At 35.7% G+C, this 16,965-nt stretch overlaps 1 protein-coding gene across 3 annotated transcripts in view; it reads left to right on the top strand.

Annotated features, from left to right (window-relative positions):
- The window catches only part of ME1 (malic enzyme 1), a 181,905-nt gene that overhangs the window by 144,807 nt on the left and 20,133 nt on the right, over positions 1-16,965 (top strand). For all 3 annotated transcript variants that reach the window (XM_057738818.1, XM_057738817.1, XM_057738816.1), the window contains 2 exons: positions 4,328-4,425; positions 6,213-6,326. In XM_057738818.1, coding sequence (XP_057594801.1) covers positions 4,328-4,425; positions 6,213-6,326 — 212 coding nt within the window. The remainder of the gene's footprint in view (positions 1-4,327; positions 4,426-6,212; positions 6,327-16,965) is intronic.

Genomic DNA, 16,965 nt, shown 5'->3' with positions numbered 1-16,965 from the left:
CAGAGTGTTGAAAATTACTGTACCTGGACAGTGGGATTATAGGTGATTCATTTATTATTATATGATTTACTGTTTTTGCCAACATCAACTTTCTGCTAGTATTCTTCAGGCTAATTAGGAGAAGAGTAAACTTTCACTTAATCTTATTTTGAGCCTGGTACCCTTGCACCATTATCCCAGGTGCCTCATGATTACGTCTGATGTCTTACAGTCCAGAGACCTCTCTAGAAAATAAACTTCTAGTTTCTTTCTAAACCTCCAGAGTGTGGGAGAGTCAACTGTGTGCCAATAGGAGAGGGAAATGGATCTGGGTTCAAACGACTTCTTTACAGATTTTTGAGCAGCTTCCTGTGTGTAGCCTTTCTTTTATCCCCACTTCTGGAGGTACTTGGTGCCTCCTACACCCAGGCCTTTGGAGAGTTTTGCTGTGTCATTCTGACTGCTTCTTATCACCTCTTGTGGCTGGCCGAGAATTCAGCTTTCTCAAGTCTACTAAGTCAGTTGCCATTTGCCCATCTGCCTTCCAGCTTCTAAAGTTGTCTAGCTGTCCTCTTCTGCTGGTCTCTTTGATTTTTTAAGATCTTCTTTCTGTTGTTTTAGTAGAGTTTGTTGGGGGAAGGGAAAACTAAATTATATGTTCAGTCCCTGGTTTTTCACAGTCATCCCTGCCTCCCTGTCTCTGCACTTGCTTTTCCTGCAGAGTGTGTCCTCCTGCCTGAGGTCCTGGACCTCTCACATTCATCCTTCAGTACCGTGCTCAGGTGATAGGTACTCTAAACGCCTCAGTCCCTGCTTAAACAAATTCACTCAGCCTTCTCCTCCTTCTAGTTCTTGTACTTCACATGATCAACTTATTTAGTAAAGCACATGAGGATTGTAATTATTTGATTACATGTAAGTCTTCTCTATTAGTTTTATATAGTAATTCTAATCAGATTTAACAAGTGAATTGCATTAGTAGAAATCATTCTTTGATGAGAGATAAGACTGATGTTTAATAACCACAGCAAAAAGGACAGCGTAACTGGTGACTTCTTTTAATGTTAGAGTTGTATACAAAGACGAATAGAAGTTTCTACGTTTTTAAGATAGACTCTTTAGTATCATGCTAACAAAGTTAAATGTTAAGTTCTCTTTAAAAGGGATAGTACAAAGATAAACTTTAACCTGTCTTTGATTTACTAAAAGTTTAGTTTTCAATCTCAAAACAAAAGTTATTTTGGAACAATTTATTGTGGAGACTCACGTTTTTATGTAACATCAACTTGCCACGTTTACTCCTTTGACGGCAATGAAATTTAAATCAGAGTAGTACCAGGAGGTGGGACTAGGTCATGTATAAGAATCATATTCAAGTTAACCTTTTGGTAGTGCTAAAAATTTCTTTCTAATTTTGTTAACTAATTCTGTCAAGAGAAGTTTAGATGTTTCATTATGTCCTCAGGAAATATTATAGAATATACTTTTAAATATAAGACTGATATCCAGTGTAGATAGAGACTTATTTGGCCTTATTGGAGGTAATATATCTGAACTTTAAAACATTTTGAGTTTTAATATAGAATGAGGTAGCATAACCATATGAAAATACACATTATAGCTAGTATCTTTGGGAATATATTATTCTGTTTATCCTTAAATGCCCAGTTCTATTTAAAATCAGAACAATAATACAGATACAGTGACTGCTGATGCTACTTCACCTTTGACTCTTCAACTGGTTAAATCTTGGGGTGCTGGTAGAATCTGTAGAGACCCTTAAAGTTATAGAATCTCAGAGTTGGAAGGGAGCTCAAATTGAGAGTTCCTCAAATCCAAACTTCTGGCCAAGGTAGAGACAGCATGAGATGCTGTTTGTGAATAAGTATTCATCTAGTGACGGGATAGCTATATTTCTCTCATTAAAATTCTCCTTTCACCCGTTGAACAACTCTAGTGAATCTATCTTGATGTATGAGGCAAATACCATTCTAATGCTGCCATGGTATCTTTCCTATGTCGATCAGCCTTATTTTTACACAGGCTTTCATTGTAAATAGTATATAGAAGAGTAGCCTTTATGTAATGTCTGACTTATCACAGTTTGTTACATGGTGGCTCAAAATTGCAGGCAGCGTTTTATTTGTGTGTTCCTAAATAAAAAACATGCAACAGACACACAGGTCTTCAATAATTATCATTTATTGTGATCTTATTTGTGACTACCAAATTCTATAAGAAAGAAGCAAACAACCAAAAGATTGAAAAGAACAAATCTGCTGAAGGTGAAATGTTTAATGCATTTTTGGCCTTTGGCATACATAACACTTCATCCTTGTGTCATTCATCAAACCTATTCTAATCTATGTTTTTTGGGTTTTTTTTTTTAAGCAAAATGAGGGTGTTTAAAGTTTCACTAGGCATTACTACCCAGCTGAGTGATCTAGGAATCATAGGTAGAACGTTACTTTAGAGGAGTAAATTGTAGACACGGCTGGGAAGTATTGCAGGAAGCTGCAGAGTTTTATTTCAGACGTGAGCCGTAAAGAAATGGAACCATGTAATTATGTTCAAAGCAAAAGAACTGCTCTGGGATCTGTGAAAGCTTGTATGGCACAGTAATAAAATTAGAACTGGTGAAGCTTCTACTACCATGAGGCATGATGAGGAAAGCTCAGTTTTTATCCTAAATAATTTTTATATTAATTTTGTCCAGCACCTTTGGGATTCACCAGTGATTTTTCATAGGTAGGAAGCTGACTAAAGACTGCACCAACAGCAGATTTTCATTGCTATTAACTGTTAATTTTTCCAGTTGAAAATGAAAACATTTAAATTTTCTAATAGCACTTAGTACGTTTTAATCTCATATAGTACAGTGATTTTACAGCTGAGGAAACTGATGGACACAATGATTTCTCTAAACTTATTCAGGTAATAAACACGTTGAGCTGGAAATTCACCTAAGAATCCAAGCCCCATGTTCATTTATTCATTTTCCTTCCTTCTTTCTTTTTCTTTCTTTCTTTTTTTCTTTCTTTCTTTCTTCCTTTCTTTCTTTCTTTCTTTCTTTCTTTCTTTCTTTCTTTTTCTTTCTTTCTTTTTCTTTCTCTTTCTTTCTTTCTTTCTTTCTTTCTCTCTCTCTTTCTTTTCTTTTCTTTCTTTCTTTTTTCTTTCTTTCTTTCTTTCTTTCTTTCTTTTTCTTTCTTTTCTTTCTTTCTCTTTTCTTTTCTTTTCTTTTCCTTTTCTTTCTTTTCTTCCCCCCTTCCTTCCTTTCTCTCTTTCCTTCCTTCCTTCCTTTCTTTCTGAATTGAAGTATAGTTGATTTACAATGTTGTGTTGACTATTGCTGTACAGCAAAGTGATTCAGTTATACATATATATCCATTCTTTTTTGAAATATTCTTTTCCATTATGGTTTATCATAGGATATTGAATATAGTTCTCTGTACTATACAGTAGGACCTTGTTTATCCATTCTGTATATAGAAGCTTACATCTGCTAACTGCAACCTCCCACTCCTAATTGATCCCTCTCTCTCACCTTTCTCCCCGGTAACCATGTTTGTTTTCTACATCTGTGACTCTATTCTGTTTTGTAAATAAGTTCATTTGTATCATTTTTTTAAGAGTCTACATATAAGTGATGTCATATGATATTTGTCTTTCTCTTTCTGACTTACTTCACTTAGTATGATAATCTCTAGTTACATTCATGTTGCTGCAAATGGCATTATTTCATTCTTTTTTGTGGCCAAGTAATATTCCATTGTACATACATATATATCACACCTTCTTTATCCATTCATCTGTCGATGGACATTTAGGTTGTTTCCATGTCTTGGCTACTGTGAATAGTGCTGCTGTGAACATAGGGGGGCATGTATCTTTTTGAATTATAGTTTTGTCCAGATATATGCCCAGGAGTGGGATTGTTGTATTATATGGTAACTCTATTTTTAGTTTTCTGAGGAACCTCCATACTGTTCTCCATAGTGGCTGCACCAACTTACGTTCGCACCAAGTGTAGGAGGGTTTCCTTTTCTCCACATCCTCTCCAGCATTTCAAACCCCAGGTGCTTAATCACTACATAACCAAATTCAACCATAGAACCTTGCTTTTTGGGAAGTTTTCATTAGTAGTAAGTTGCTGTCTTAAAAGACAGATGTCAATAGCCTGAGAATTTCATGTCAAATGCAAGCATGGGATCAGACAACCACAGGTTCCCTTTCTGTGCCAGTTAACCTGTTGTGTGATGATTTCAAGACATGAATGTTGATTTGAGGCTTGGGATTCAGGATCCAGCAGCGCCCCTGTGAGGATTGCTCAGGGTGTTTCTTGTTGCAGGAACGGCATCTGTCGCAGTCGCTGGCATCCTTGCAGCCCTCCGAATAACCAAGAACAAGCTGTCTGATCAAACAATCCTATTCCAAGGAGCTGGAGAGGTACCTGCCTGATGTAGTGCTTACATTCTCCTAAACTAGTGAACATAACTAGTTCATTCTAATTACGTATGAATTTGAAGTTTGAGGTAGTCTATTAGATTTTTAGTATATTGAAACTATAGGTTTTATTGAGAGATGCTTCAAATTAAGTATTGAGGTATATTAATTTTTCACAGTAGACTTTTAGAGGCATGGAGATATTTTTCGCAGTTTTCAATTTGTAAGATTATCAAATGTTGCCATGGGTTTTTGTTAGGCATATTTAAGGTGCCATGCAGGAACCAAAAAGGTTTACAGTGTATGATTAATTATATATATAAACCTTTAAGTAAAATATTTAAATTCTTATAGCTGATGCTAACTTTTAGTATCCTCCAGGGTCACATACCAAAATTTTCTTAATTTGACTCAACAATTCAATGTGAACATGTATAATTACATACAAATTTTTTAGAAAAAATATTTTGAATTGGAGATTCATCATGAAGTATAACCGTTCGCATGCAAAAGAACTAAAACATTTTAAATTGTTGGAGGGAGATGATAGGAATACAAAATGATGCTGTTTTCTGTTCTCTTTTTCTATGAGTTAATCATTTGAAAGAAGAAAATTAGACTCCAGTTATAAAAACTCACCCCCCCCCAAAAAAAAACTCACCCCCAAAATAGAAAGTAAAATGTCAATGTAGTTTGAGCTTCTTGTGAGAAAACTGCCAAAATCTCTTTAGAATTACAGAATGTAATAAATGGAGAACTACTTTGTGGCTATACATATTTTAAGAAGCCTTAAATTTTCAAATTTAGTATGATTATGAATAAATGCATTACCCTGGTAGAAACTATGTGTACTGTGTTGGGTTTGATTTTACTTGTTCTTAAAATAAAGCAAAATGCATGAAGCTAAAACTTACATGCCAAGATAAACACGTGAAAGCATTCAGGGTGTAAGTCACACATTTATTTTCACATCAGAATAAAAACCAAGACTAAATTACAGCTCATTAAAATTTGTTTTTTTATTTCTGTGAATTGTTACATGCTGTACTTAATTTTAGTAAACTTGTTTAAATTTCCAAAGGGTTTTGTTGAATGCCACAGGCCAGTTCTTGGTACTCAGCAGGACAGAGGTATTCATGGTTGGATGATTCAAAACTGGCCCTTGTTTGTCCCTGAAAAGGTTTTGGAAATTTCACAGAGTATCACCAAATTTATCATACACCAGAGGAGCTGATTCCTTTACTCTTGCGAGAAATCTCACAGTACTTTCTTTGTCCAAATTAAGAGAGTAAATAAATGCTTGGGGACACACATTTTACATGTTCCATTTTATTGCCTAATTGGTCAAGTTCCCATCCAAATGACCAGGCTTCAAACTTCAAATTCAATTAGCAAAGCTTGAACCGAACAATAAGCAATACAGTCCCATAAGCCATTATTAAAAAATCAAATGTGTGACCAACCACTGTCATAGTCCTGCTCTGTGCCCAGTCCCATGAGCAGTTGATTATTTTAAATTCAATATTTTCTTATTGGAGGAAATCTTAATTGTATGAACAGGATTAAAGATACTGACAACCAAGGATATCACTGGTTTATCTGTGACTCAATATCAAGCCACAGAATAGTGATTCTGTTGTAGTAACAAGAGTAAATTATTGTCATTTAGCTGAACCCAGTATAAATAATAGAGCCATTGGTACTTCCTCCTTAACAGTGATGAAATGAGGTAAAATGTAACTCTCGATCAGGGATTATGCGGAGCAACTTGAAACGTTTTTGTTTTTCAGGCTGCTTTAGGGATTGCACACCTGATTGTTATGGCCATGGAGAAAGAGGGTTTACCCGAGGAGAAAGCCAAAAAGAAGATATGGTTGGTTGACTCAAAAGGATTAATAGTTAAGGTAAAAATCTTATCATTTTTAACTAGGTACAATATTTTAATCAGTATGCCATCCTGGATGCCCATCTCAAAGACGACTGCTGTTTCCACCTACCCCACCCCCAACACTGGGTTAAAAGAGTAGCTGTTAGCACACGAATGACCATGTCATACAACAGTGTGGATACTCTTCTGAATAAAGAAAACTGTGGCTCAGCTATCATACCGTCTGTGATGTGAGTAGACTCTTTCCAGCTCCATGGGTTGTCTGCCCACGTGAATTAGTTTAGTTTCCAAGGGAGGGAGTTTGAGACTGATGCAGGTGAAACACGTAGGTGCTTTCACTAAAGGCTATCTGTCAAATTGCACACTGGCTGGAAAGAAAGGAGGGGAAAAAATGAAATAGCTGTTCTTTTACCCACTACTTTCTCTCAGGCAGATTCTTGAGAGTTTGAATGGTAATTCCCGAGAAGGGCTTTAATAAATGGGATGTTTCTGTGTTAATTTCCTTGAGGTTGTCTCCCAGCTTTAATAGAGACAATAGTACCCACTTCATAGGGTTATTGTGAGAACCTAACCATGACACAGTTATAAGGCATCATTACGACTCCTGCCAGCTGTGCACATCACTCACTCTTCCTTAAACTACTAGAGAAAATACTTGTAAATCCCCTTCCACATGAAAGTGAATTAAAAAAAAAAAAAACAGTGATAAGAAGTATTTCCAGGAATTTTAATATAGAAACAAATGTGAATGTGTGCAGACTTTCTGGAAAGCTGTTTTATGTGTATCCAGAGTCTTTAAAAGTTTATGCTTCTGATCCAGCAGTTTCTATTCTAAGAATCTTTACCATAGAAACAGAGACATGTAGTGTTTTATGTGTGAGGGTGTTATCACAGCCTTATTTATAATCGTGAAATATTTCATCATACATTAGTTATAATAGTGATGTGTTATACTTACCTAAATAAAGGATAATTGTGACATGAATTGGAGAGTAGCCACATGGGTGTAATATACAGGCTTAAAGTTCTTTTCAAAGAACTATAAATAACATTAAAAGATTCATCATATAAAGTTAGGTGAAAATAGGAAAACACCATATTATATGTAACTATTTTGCTTTAAAAATTGAGTTGTATATAAAAGAGAAAAAATGCATCAAATACATATTACTTTAATACTTATTTTTAGTACCTTTCTGCATATTCCAAATTCTCCTTAGTAATTATTTCTTTAAAGCTAGAAAAATGCTCATTTCTTAAAAGATATAGATCAAGAAATCTTGCTTTAAATGAAGAAAAAGTATATGCATAACTGTTTGTGGCAAATGAGTATCTATAAAGCCGTGAAACAAGACAGAAAGTACCTTTAAAACATCTCCTGAGGACCAAATAATAATAATTTTATTAATTTTATTAACAATATATAATAACAGTGTAATTGTTTATAGTATATAGAAAACAAAGTTTTAAGTTTCTTGGCTTAAAAATTCCTATTGCTTTAAAGAATCAACATAACTATAAAAAATTGTACACTGTGACCAGATGACATATAGTGTCATGAAATAAGAACATTTACTGAGTGAAATCAATGCTCAGGCATTGTACTTATTGTGGGGACTCAGTAAGGCACTTGATCTCAGGAGGCTCCCAGCCTAGTGGGAAAAACTCAAGCAAGCCAAGAGTTACACTCCATGTGAGTGTGATAGAAATATGTCCTTGGCGCCAGGGGTGCACAGGACATGGTGCTTCCACCGCACTAAAGAGCACATCAGGGAGGCTGAGGATGATTCGGAGAGAAGGTGTCTCTCCAGGTGAGTTTGAAAGCAAGAGTTAGGAGTTGATCTAGAGTCTCCATAGACATGTTAAACTTCTTATATGCAAAACCTGAAACAAGGGGAGTCAAATGGCGAGTTCACGCCAAGATCTTCATTGAAGCTGAGGATCATGTCTTCTACCCCTCATACCTTCAAAGCCCTACTAGTGTCTAGTAACTGACAGTAAATACGTTGTTAGTAAGTGAATTAATGAATGAGTGCCTTCCAGGCAGAAGAAAAGCATTTGCAGAAGAAAATATTTTGAAAGAAGAGACATTTAGGGATTAGGATTGAAAGGAACTGAGTGACAGGTGATGAAGGCTCTTCTAAATCCTGAATGAGAGCAGTTTTCAGGCTTTTGTCACTAGGATGGCATCATGGAAGATGGACTGAAATGAAGTAAAGCTAAGAAACTAGTTACAGAGCTGTTGCATTAGTACAAATCAGTTAATTGGAGCCTGAAATAAAGCAGTGACTAAAGGGGTGAGTGAAAGATGTTTGATCCAGTAGGTATTTAGGAAATAGGATTGGCACACTTAGTAACCAGTTAAATGCCGAGGGGGAAGTAGAGTAGAGGAAGGAATCTAGCAGGACTCCTTGGGTGTCTAGATAAGTGATGTGGCCATTAATGTTAAAAAAAAAAAAAAAAAAAAAGAATAAAGAATAGACCAGTTTAAGGGAAAGATGATGAGATCAGTTTTGGACATAGCAAGTTTAAGGTGCCCATGGAGCCCACAGATAGAGATGTCCCCTTGGCAGTTGGAGATAGAACACTGATGCTCAGGAAAAGGATCTGGGCTCCCAGAGGTGAAAATCTGGGGATCATCACATGTATATAGTGGGAGTCATGGAAAAACTGTACAAACTGCACTGTACTTAGGGATGTAATACAGGCAAGAATCAAAAAGGTGAAAGCCCATAATTGTGGTTTTCTTTTGTGATTTCTCACAACATTTTTTTTAAAGAACTTGTATTGAGATATAATTGACATACAATAAACTGTATGTATTTAAAGTGTACAATTTGATATTATTTTTCTTATTAGTAATGTATATATGGCAATCCCAATCTCCCAATTCATCCCTGCCCCCCACCCCTCCGCTTTCCCCACTTGGTGTCCATATGTTTGTTTTCCACATCTGTGTCTCTATTTCTGCCTTGCAAACCGATTGATCTGTACCATTTCTCTAGATTCCACATATATGGGTTACTATACGATATTTGTTTTCCTCTTTCTGACTCACTTCACTCCGTATGACAGTCTCTAGGTCCATCCATGTCTCTAAAAATGTCCCAGTTTTGTTCCTTTTTACAGCTGAGTAATATTCCACTGTATATATGTACCACATCTTCTTTATCTGTTCATCTGTTGATGGACATTTAGGTTGCTTCCATGACTTGGCTATTGTAAGTAGTGCTGCAGTGAACATTGGGGTGCATGTATCTTTTTGAATTATGGTCCAGTAGTGGGATTGCTGGGTCTTATGGTAATGCTAATTTTAGTTTTTCAAGGATCCTCCATACTGTTCTCCATAGTGGCTGTATCAATTTACATTCCCTTCAACAGTGCAAGAGCGTTCCCTGTTCTCCACACGCTCTCCAGCATTTACTGTTTGTAGATTTTCTGATGATGCCCATTCTAACTGGTGTGAGATGATCCCTCATTGTAGTTTTGATTTGCATTTCTCTAATTATTAGTGATGTTGAGCAGCCTTTCACGTGCCTCTTGGCCATCCGTATGTCTTCTTTGGAGAAATGCTTATTTAGATCTTCTGCCTATTTTTTGATTGGGTTGTTTGTTTTTTTGATATTGAGCTGGATGAACTGTTTATATATTTTGGAGATTAATCCTTTGTTGATACGTTTGCAAATATTTTCTCCCGTTCTGAAGGTTGTCTTTTCGTCTTATTTATAGTTTCTTTTGCTTGCAAAAGCTTTTGAGTTTCATTAGGTCCCACTTATTTATTTTTGTTTTTATTTCCATTACTCTAGGAGGTGGGTCAAAAAAGATCTTGCTGCGATTTATGTCAAAGAGTGTTCTTCCTTTGTTTTCCTCTAGGAGTTATAGTGTCTGGCCTTACATTTAGGTTCTCATGACATTTCAATGGTAAATCTTCATAAAAATATGTCAACTTTAGCACCTCAAGTACTTTTAATATAGATTTACTGAACTGAGACTCCAAATTCTGTGGATTATAATACTTGGAATAACATGGATTATAGCATGACTCGTATTTGAATAACTGTGAAATTGTTGCCTAGACCTAGTCAGTCACTCTTACTGCATGTTTTTTACTTGCCAAAATAAAGAGCTGCATATGTTCTGCTTGCCAAGATAAAGTTATGTTTTAAAAGATTGTTATATATTTAATAGTTTTTGTGCAATTTAATATGAGAAACATTTGAAACTTTAGCACTTTTTCTTTCATGTTTTTAAACCTTCAAAATTTTGATGTTGATTTTTCTGGCGGAACTAATAAATCTTAGAGTAACTACTAAATTGGTATAATCCTGCTTTCAGTTTTGCATGATTTGTTGGTGCTTATTATTCTTTATCCTTAGTATTTTTTATAACCTTTCTTGAAAACTAATAATAATCATTTTATTAATTTCATTAACTAACATGCAGTTGTTTATAATATGTAAAAAAATCTGAAAGTCTTAAATAAAATTTTTTATTAGTCGAACTCCTTCAGGCTTTGAAGACATAAAAACAAAGCTAAAAAGTAACACTGTGAGGTTAGCATATTTATGGAGTTATATAATCATCAGACTAGATACTTTTTATTCTAACGTGTTTTTTGTTTTCAGCTTTTGTTCTCCGTGTCACATCTATAGCATTTTCCATCATTTACCTCATATCCATATGTGCTATAAATATCAATATTTAAATAATTCATCAGTATCAGTAAGGTTGGTTGAAATGGATTATTTGGTCACTGATAATACTCAGATATCTTAGTTTAGTATCCTATAGCAAGAAACAGTTGACATGCCTATTTAGCCAACTAAGATTAGTAGGTTTTAATATAAACAAATACTTGGTTTAAAAGAAATCCTTCCAAATTAAAAATTAGAGGGAGAATGAATTCAGTAAAGAAAGGATAAAAAAAAGAGCTCTGCCAGCATGACTAGTATTTGCATTTCACAATGATAATTTGGAGCATTTTTAGGGAGGACAAGAAGCCACAAAACAAACCAATCCAGACTTAACCTTTTTCTTAAATAAATACATCTCGGCTTTCATAATAAACCAAATGAATGCTAAGGCAGAAAACTCAAAAATAAAAAGTGGGATATTAATAGATATCATGAAGGATAGACTTCATCTAACCCAGAATAGGAGTATAGATTTTGTTTTTTATTTTTATTTTGTTCTGTTTTGCACAATTCTGTTTTCAATTATTAAAAAAAGTTTGTTTGCTTTTTTGTTTTTTGTTTTTTTGCTTTACAGTTATAGTTAAATGTCTGGTTCCTGTAAGAATGAGAGAGTAAACACAAATATTTTATATGTTGTTAGGGTAGTTTTGACGATATAGTTATTTCCTTCTTGAGAGTTTAATCTTTAGGTCTAGGGCTTGAAACTCCATGCTGTTCAGAAAATGCTTTCCTTTCCCTTATGATCTTATTAGAATTTTAGCCAGTGATACTGTCGCCACCTTGAATGATGGTTAATACATTTCATACCCCGTGGTTTAAAAAAAAAATTCTAACTCCTAAGAAACTTTGAAGCTCTGTGAAAAGTATCTGGCTTGCTTTTTTTCCTCCCTCTTTTCCATTTCTTACTGAGTATGATCACTGTATACATAGGTACTGAAAAGAGCAGAGCAGAAGATTATATACATGAGTCTTTCAGACAGTCAGAACATTATGGATATTGGTTTTTAGCAAATACAAAATTAAATACTGATGGAGTTAACCACCTGTAATCTTCAATTATGACCACTCTGCACCCCTCTGTTATACTGTAACATGAAAAACCCTTTTGTCACATCATTCATCTTCTTTTAATCTGTCCGGAGCTCTTTAGCAAACGCACACGCTTGCGTTGCAAGTGAGACACTGTCAGTGCGCTAGGAAGGTTCTGTCTTCAGATAGAGGCACCGCATTCAGCTCTGATAAACTTAATGACATGACAACAAAAACAGGCCAGTAAAATGGGACAGGTAGTCCAAGCAGCCATGGATTCCAGAGTTCTTCTAGTACCTGTGCGTAGGAAGGAATACACATTTGTCACTGGCACTGTACGATTAATTTTTTATACCTCTCCTGGGTCATGAGTGCTAACTCAAAATTCTGACAATCTTTGCCACCTTCCTGCCCACCCCCACCAGAGTTTATGTGTTTTTGAAAAGGTAGTAGTTCAGTATGGTTGTATCTTCTGTACTAAGAATCAGCACAAAACAAGGGGTGGGGAGGGAACCAAAAAAAAAATAATATTCAAAAGAAACTTCCAGCTGTTTGTAATACATCTGGTGTCATTAGAGACTCTTAAAAAGAAACAAACACCATAGAATTTGGGGTTTCTGAGATAAAAAGCGCCTGCATGCGCTTTGCCTAATGAAGGCAGAATTTCAGCAGGGGATCTTAAAAAGGGAAACTGAACTGAAAAGACATCTATATCCACATCCAGCTGAAGTGATGGGCGTACAGAAGGTGGTTCCAAGTTGAGTTTTGAAAAGGGGAGAAAAGTGAACCGTTGGTACAGAAAATAGAAGTTGAAAGGTAAAGACACTTGCCTGAATACTACAGATCTAGAGAAGGTCACATTGCAGTAGTTTTTTAATCTAAACCAGATCATCACATCAACTTTGAAAATGGTATAGAAAATACTTGGGAGACCTTTATTTTTGTCTTTCAATTCTTGTGTTTTTGGCAAGTAGAGCCCTTGAGTGATTGCTCATGTGCCTGGTTCCTGGCCTTCTTTCAGTCTTCTCCCTGTGTTCCTGAGTCACCACCAAGAATTAAGCCTTTGGGGGTGAGGCTGTAGGTAATTTATGTTTCTTGCTAGATGGATGCCTTCTGGCCAAGTCCTGGCTTTCGTGGCCAGGAGCTGCCGTGCTGTTTTTATGATTAATAAAGTAAGATGTTCATGATAAAAGCATACATCTTTTCATACAGTGTTTATCTACCTTCTTCATGATTTGCTTCTCATTCCAGGAAACTTAGGGGGTTTAAGCCACATTAAATACTTTTCATTATATCTCAGGTTGCCAGCCAAAAGGGCACTACTAGAAATCTGTGCTTTTACGTTATTCTGTAGCTTTCCTTCTTTAGAACTCATCATTTTATACTTTTATTGAAAACATATCACATACCTTTTAAAAATGCTTCTGGTAGAGATCTGATAAATCCTTTAATGCAGTGATTCTCAAAACTGGCTAAGCACTCAAATCACCTGAGGAGCTTTAAAAAAAATACACACAGATTCTAGGGCCTTATCCTGGATTTGAATTAAAATATCTGTCAGCAGGGCTCAGGAATCTATTTTGCCTCAGGTGAGTCTGGAGCTCAGTTGGCTTTGGAAAACCCAGATCAGGTTCATTTTCAACACACTGTCTTCATCACCAGTCCAAACCATTTTCTAGATGGAGAAACCAGCATGTGTAGAAGTATCAGAGGGCTTGACCAAGGTCAGGAGTGAATGGAAGGGCCCAAGGACTTTGCTATCCTGAGCCTGAGTCCCACGTTCAGTCCCCAACATTTGTAGTTGGCATTTACTGTGTCTAATTGGGGAGCTTTTCTTTACTTTTTTGTATATCATTAAAGGTTTTCAGAAGTAATGTAAATGTATTTGCTATTTGCCATTAGAGTGTATTTTGCTACTAGTTATTTATTCATGTCCCTAAGCCAACAAAATTTATCACAATTTATATCAATTTATCTTGACCACAATCAACAGTTGTGAGAACAACACTGTAAAATACATTTTAAAATTTTTAATTTGCTGTTTGGGATAATCTGGGACAGTATGCTCAGGAAAATATTTTGAATTATTGAACTAAGAAAATGAGGATTATGTCTCTCCCACTTTCAGATTATTCAGCATCTTTTAAAAATTCATTTCACATTATGGATTTGTAGGTCCACATTCAATACAAACAGACTAGACCCTTTTCTCTCATTTACATGCTACTTGTAGCAGCCGTTCAATTCATATTATACAAGGTTGAATTTGGTTATTTCAGCTGATAGTATAAACTTTTCTAAGACTTTTACTCTCATGCTAGTTTTCTTTTCCCAGTGGGAGGCTTCTTCTTGGCTTGGTAGTATAATGAAAATGAATAGAGTTCCATTTTTATGGAGATCATATGCAAATTTATTTAAAACTGTATACCAGAAGCAGTTTGGATATATTCTCATTGGCATGTCATTTGTCAGTAGCTAAATGGTCAAGAATGGGTTGTTTCCTCAGATTGGTGATACCCAGATGCTTTCAGCAAGGCTTCACTATGAGCTACTAATTCTTCTGTTTCTTACTGTGGGCCATGGTGCTTTACCACGGATTGTATGGAATCTATTGTTTTGTGAGCCCAGGCATTTTCTAAAAAAAAAAAATCAGTGGCATACTTCCTCTTAAAACATTTTTTAGTGCTTCCTATTTCTATTCTGTTAATAACCGTGAAATTCTTATAAATGTTCTTTTTGCTCACAATCCTTTCAGTGGGGTTTCTGCTTTCTCTTTCATAGTAAACCGCAGATAAAGATTAATTACACCATTTTACTGTTGTTAAAGAAGATGGCATGATACTAGGATGCATTACTATAATACTGAAAGAAAGATCTAGGGTGTATGGTAATTCCTTGACCATAATCAGCATTGGTTATTCCTTTGATGGAATGTATTCGCATAATGCTTAAACTTTGTCAGGTGGAAACCAGAAGACCAAGAGGCAAAACCCAGTGATTGATTCAGTCCTAAGAGGTGCACATTTTATCAGCATCCCTCAAGATTACATAACATTGTGTTGAAATGACTATAGTTGGTTTGGAGTAGGGCAATAGTTATCCTGAGATATTTTCTTTGTTAGAGAACCTAGGAGAGGTTCTAACATTAGATATCCTGAAAAACAAATCTCTCAACCTTTGAAGAAGTAAGCACCAGGCTGAAGTTTGAGGAATAGTTCTTGTAACATAAATCTGCATCAGCAAGGGAGCTGCTGCTCCTGCCCATTTGAGAATCAGGGTCTCAGCCACAAAGAGGAAAGTTGCCAAATATGGTAGCTGCCACCAGCTATTACTTAGCACCCACCTGTTGGTAGTGGACTAGATACTGGAGACTGGAAACACATCTGCCTGGAAGCAAACACCACCACCACGAGCTTCCAGAAGAGCCATGTGGGTACCACTTCTTGATGTGCATTTCTCCTTCAGGGTCCTGTCAAGGCACATCAGCTTGGTGAGTGCTAGGTTTAAAGCAGAAACCCTAGCTGCAAGGGAGTCTGGGACGTAATTTAGTCCTTTAGGCTCCAGTGTACTGGAAGTTGTTCTGGGAGCAATTTGCACTTCTGCAATATTTGCCGTGTAGGACTTTAGCATGATTTTAGTGTAGTTTCTTGCCTTTATACCTGCAATTGAGTATATGCATTTCTGGGAAAGAGTAACAAGTCAAAACTATGTCATGTTTAGTGTAGAATTCTGTGAGCTGAAAGTTATTATTCCCAGGGAATATATCTCCCCAAGCTGAACCTTTATTTAGTATGTGTCCTAGACATGTCCTTGTGAGAATGAAAATAATCATGAATTTTAGTTTATACTACTTCCAGAGAGAGTTCAGAAATAATTTAGATATTTAAATACTGTAACTGTCATATGGTTCCAAATTCTTATTCCTATCCATGACCACAATTTCTCTTTTTTCTAATAGTGCAGGATTTTTATTTTTTGCCAAATAACTAAGCAGTAATAAGGGTGTTGAGGTAGCAGGTGGATTGCAAAAGTGTTCTCATAGAATTATTTTGGGGAAAGGGACCTCTTTCTTTTATTTTATTTAAAATTTTTTTAAATTTTATATTGGAGTACAGTTGATTAACACTGTTATTAATTTCAGATGTGCAGCAAAGTGATTCAGTTATACGTACAGTTTCCGTTCTTTTTCAAATTCTTTTCCCATTTAGGTTATTACAGAGTATTGAACAGAGTTCCCTGTGCTATACAGGAGGCCCTTGTTGATTGTTTTAAATATAGCAGTGTGTATACGTCAAATCCCAAACCCCCAATCTGTCCCTTCCCCCCAGTACCAGTATGTTCGTTCTCTAAGTCTGTGGGTCTGCTCCTGTTTTATAAGTAAGTTTGTACCATTTTTTTTAGATTCTGCATATGAGCAATATCATATAATTTTTGTTTTTCTCTGTCTGACTTACTTCACTTAGGAACCTTTTATTTTCAAAGCAACAGATGGGAATAACATTGGGTAAAAAGAAATGGTGGAATATGTAATCAAAATTAAAATCATCCCCAAACAGAAAACTAACAAGGACCTACTTTATAGCACAGGAAACTATACTCAATATTTTGCAATAACCTATAAGGGAAAAGAATCTGAAGATAAAAAAAATTATATATACACACACATATATATATATGAATCACTTTGCTATACACCTGAAACTAATATGATATTGTAAGTCAAGTGTACTTCAATAAACAAAATAAAGTTAAAAAAAAGAAAAAGAAAAGCATCCCCTATATCAGTCAGCTATTCCTGTGTTATCAAAAGCCACAAAATCTCAGTGATATACAAACAATAATTATTTATTTTCTCACACACCTGGGTCAGAGAGGGTGGCTCTGATGATGTTACTGGGTGGCTCTGAGCTACAGGTTGGGTCCAGGTCTGCT

The sequence above is a fragment of the Hippopotamus amphibius genome, chromosome 6, assembly GCF_030028045.1.
Source record: "Hippopotamus amphibius kiboko isolate mHipAmp2 chromosome 6, mHipAmp2.hap2, whole genome shotgun sequence".
Classification (NCBI taxonomy): Eukaryota; Metazoa; Chordata; class Mammalia; order Artiodactyla; family Hippopotamidae; genus Hippopotamus; species Hippopotamus amphibius.
The sequence above is the reverse complement of the archived record's forward strand: the minus strand, read 5'-3'. Positions and strand labels throughout refer to the sequence as shown.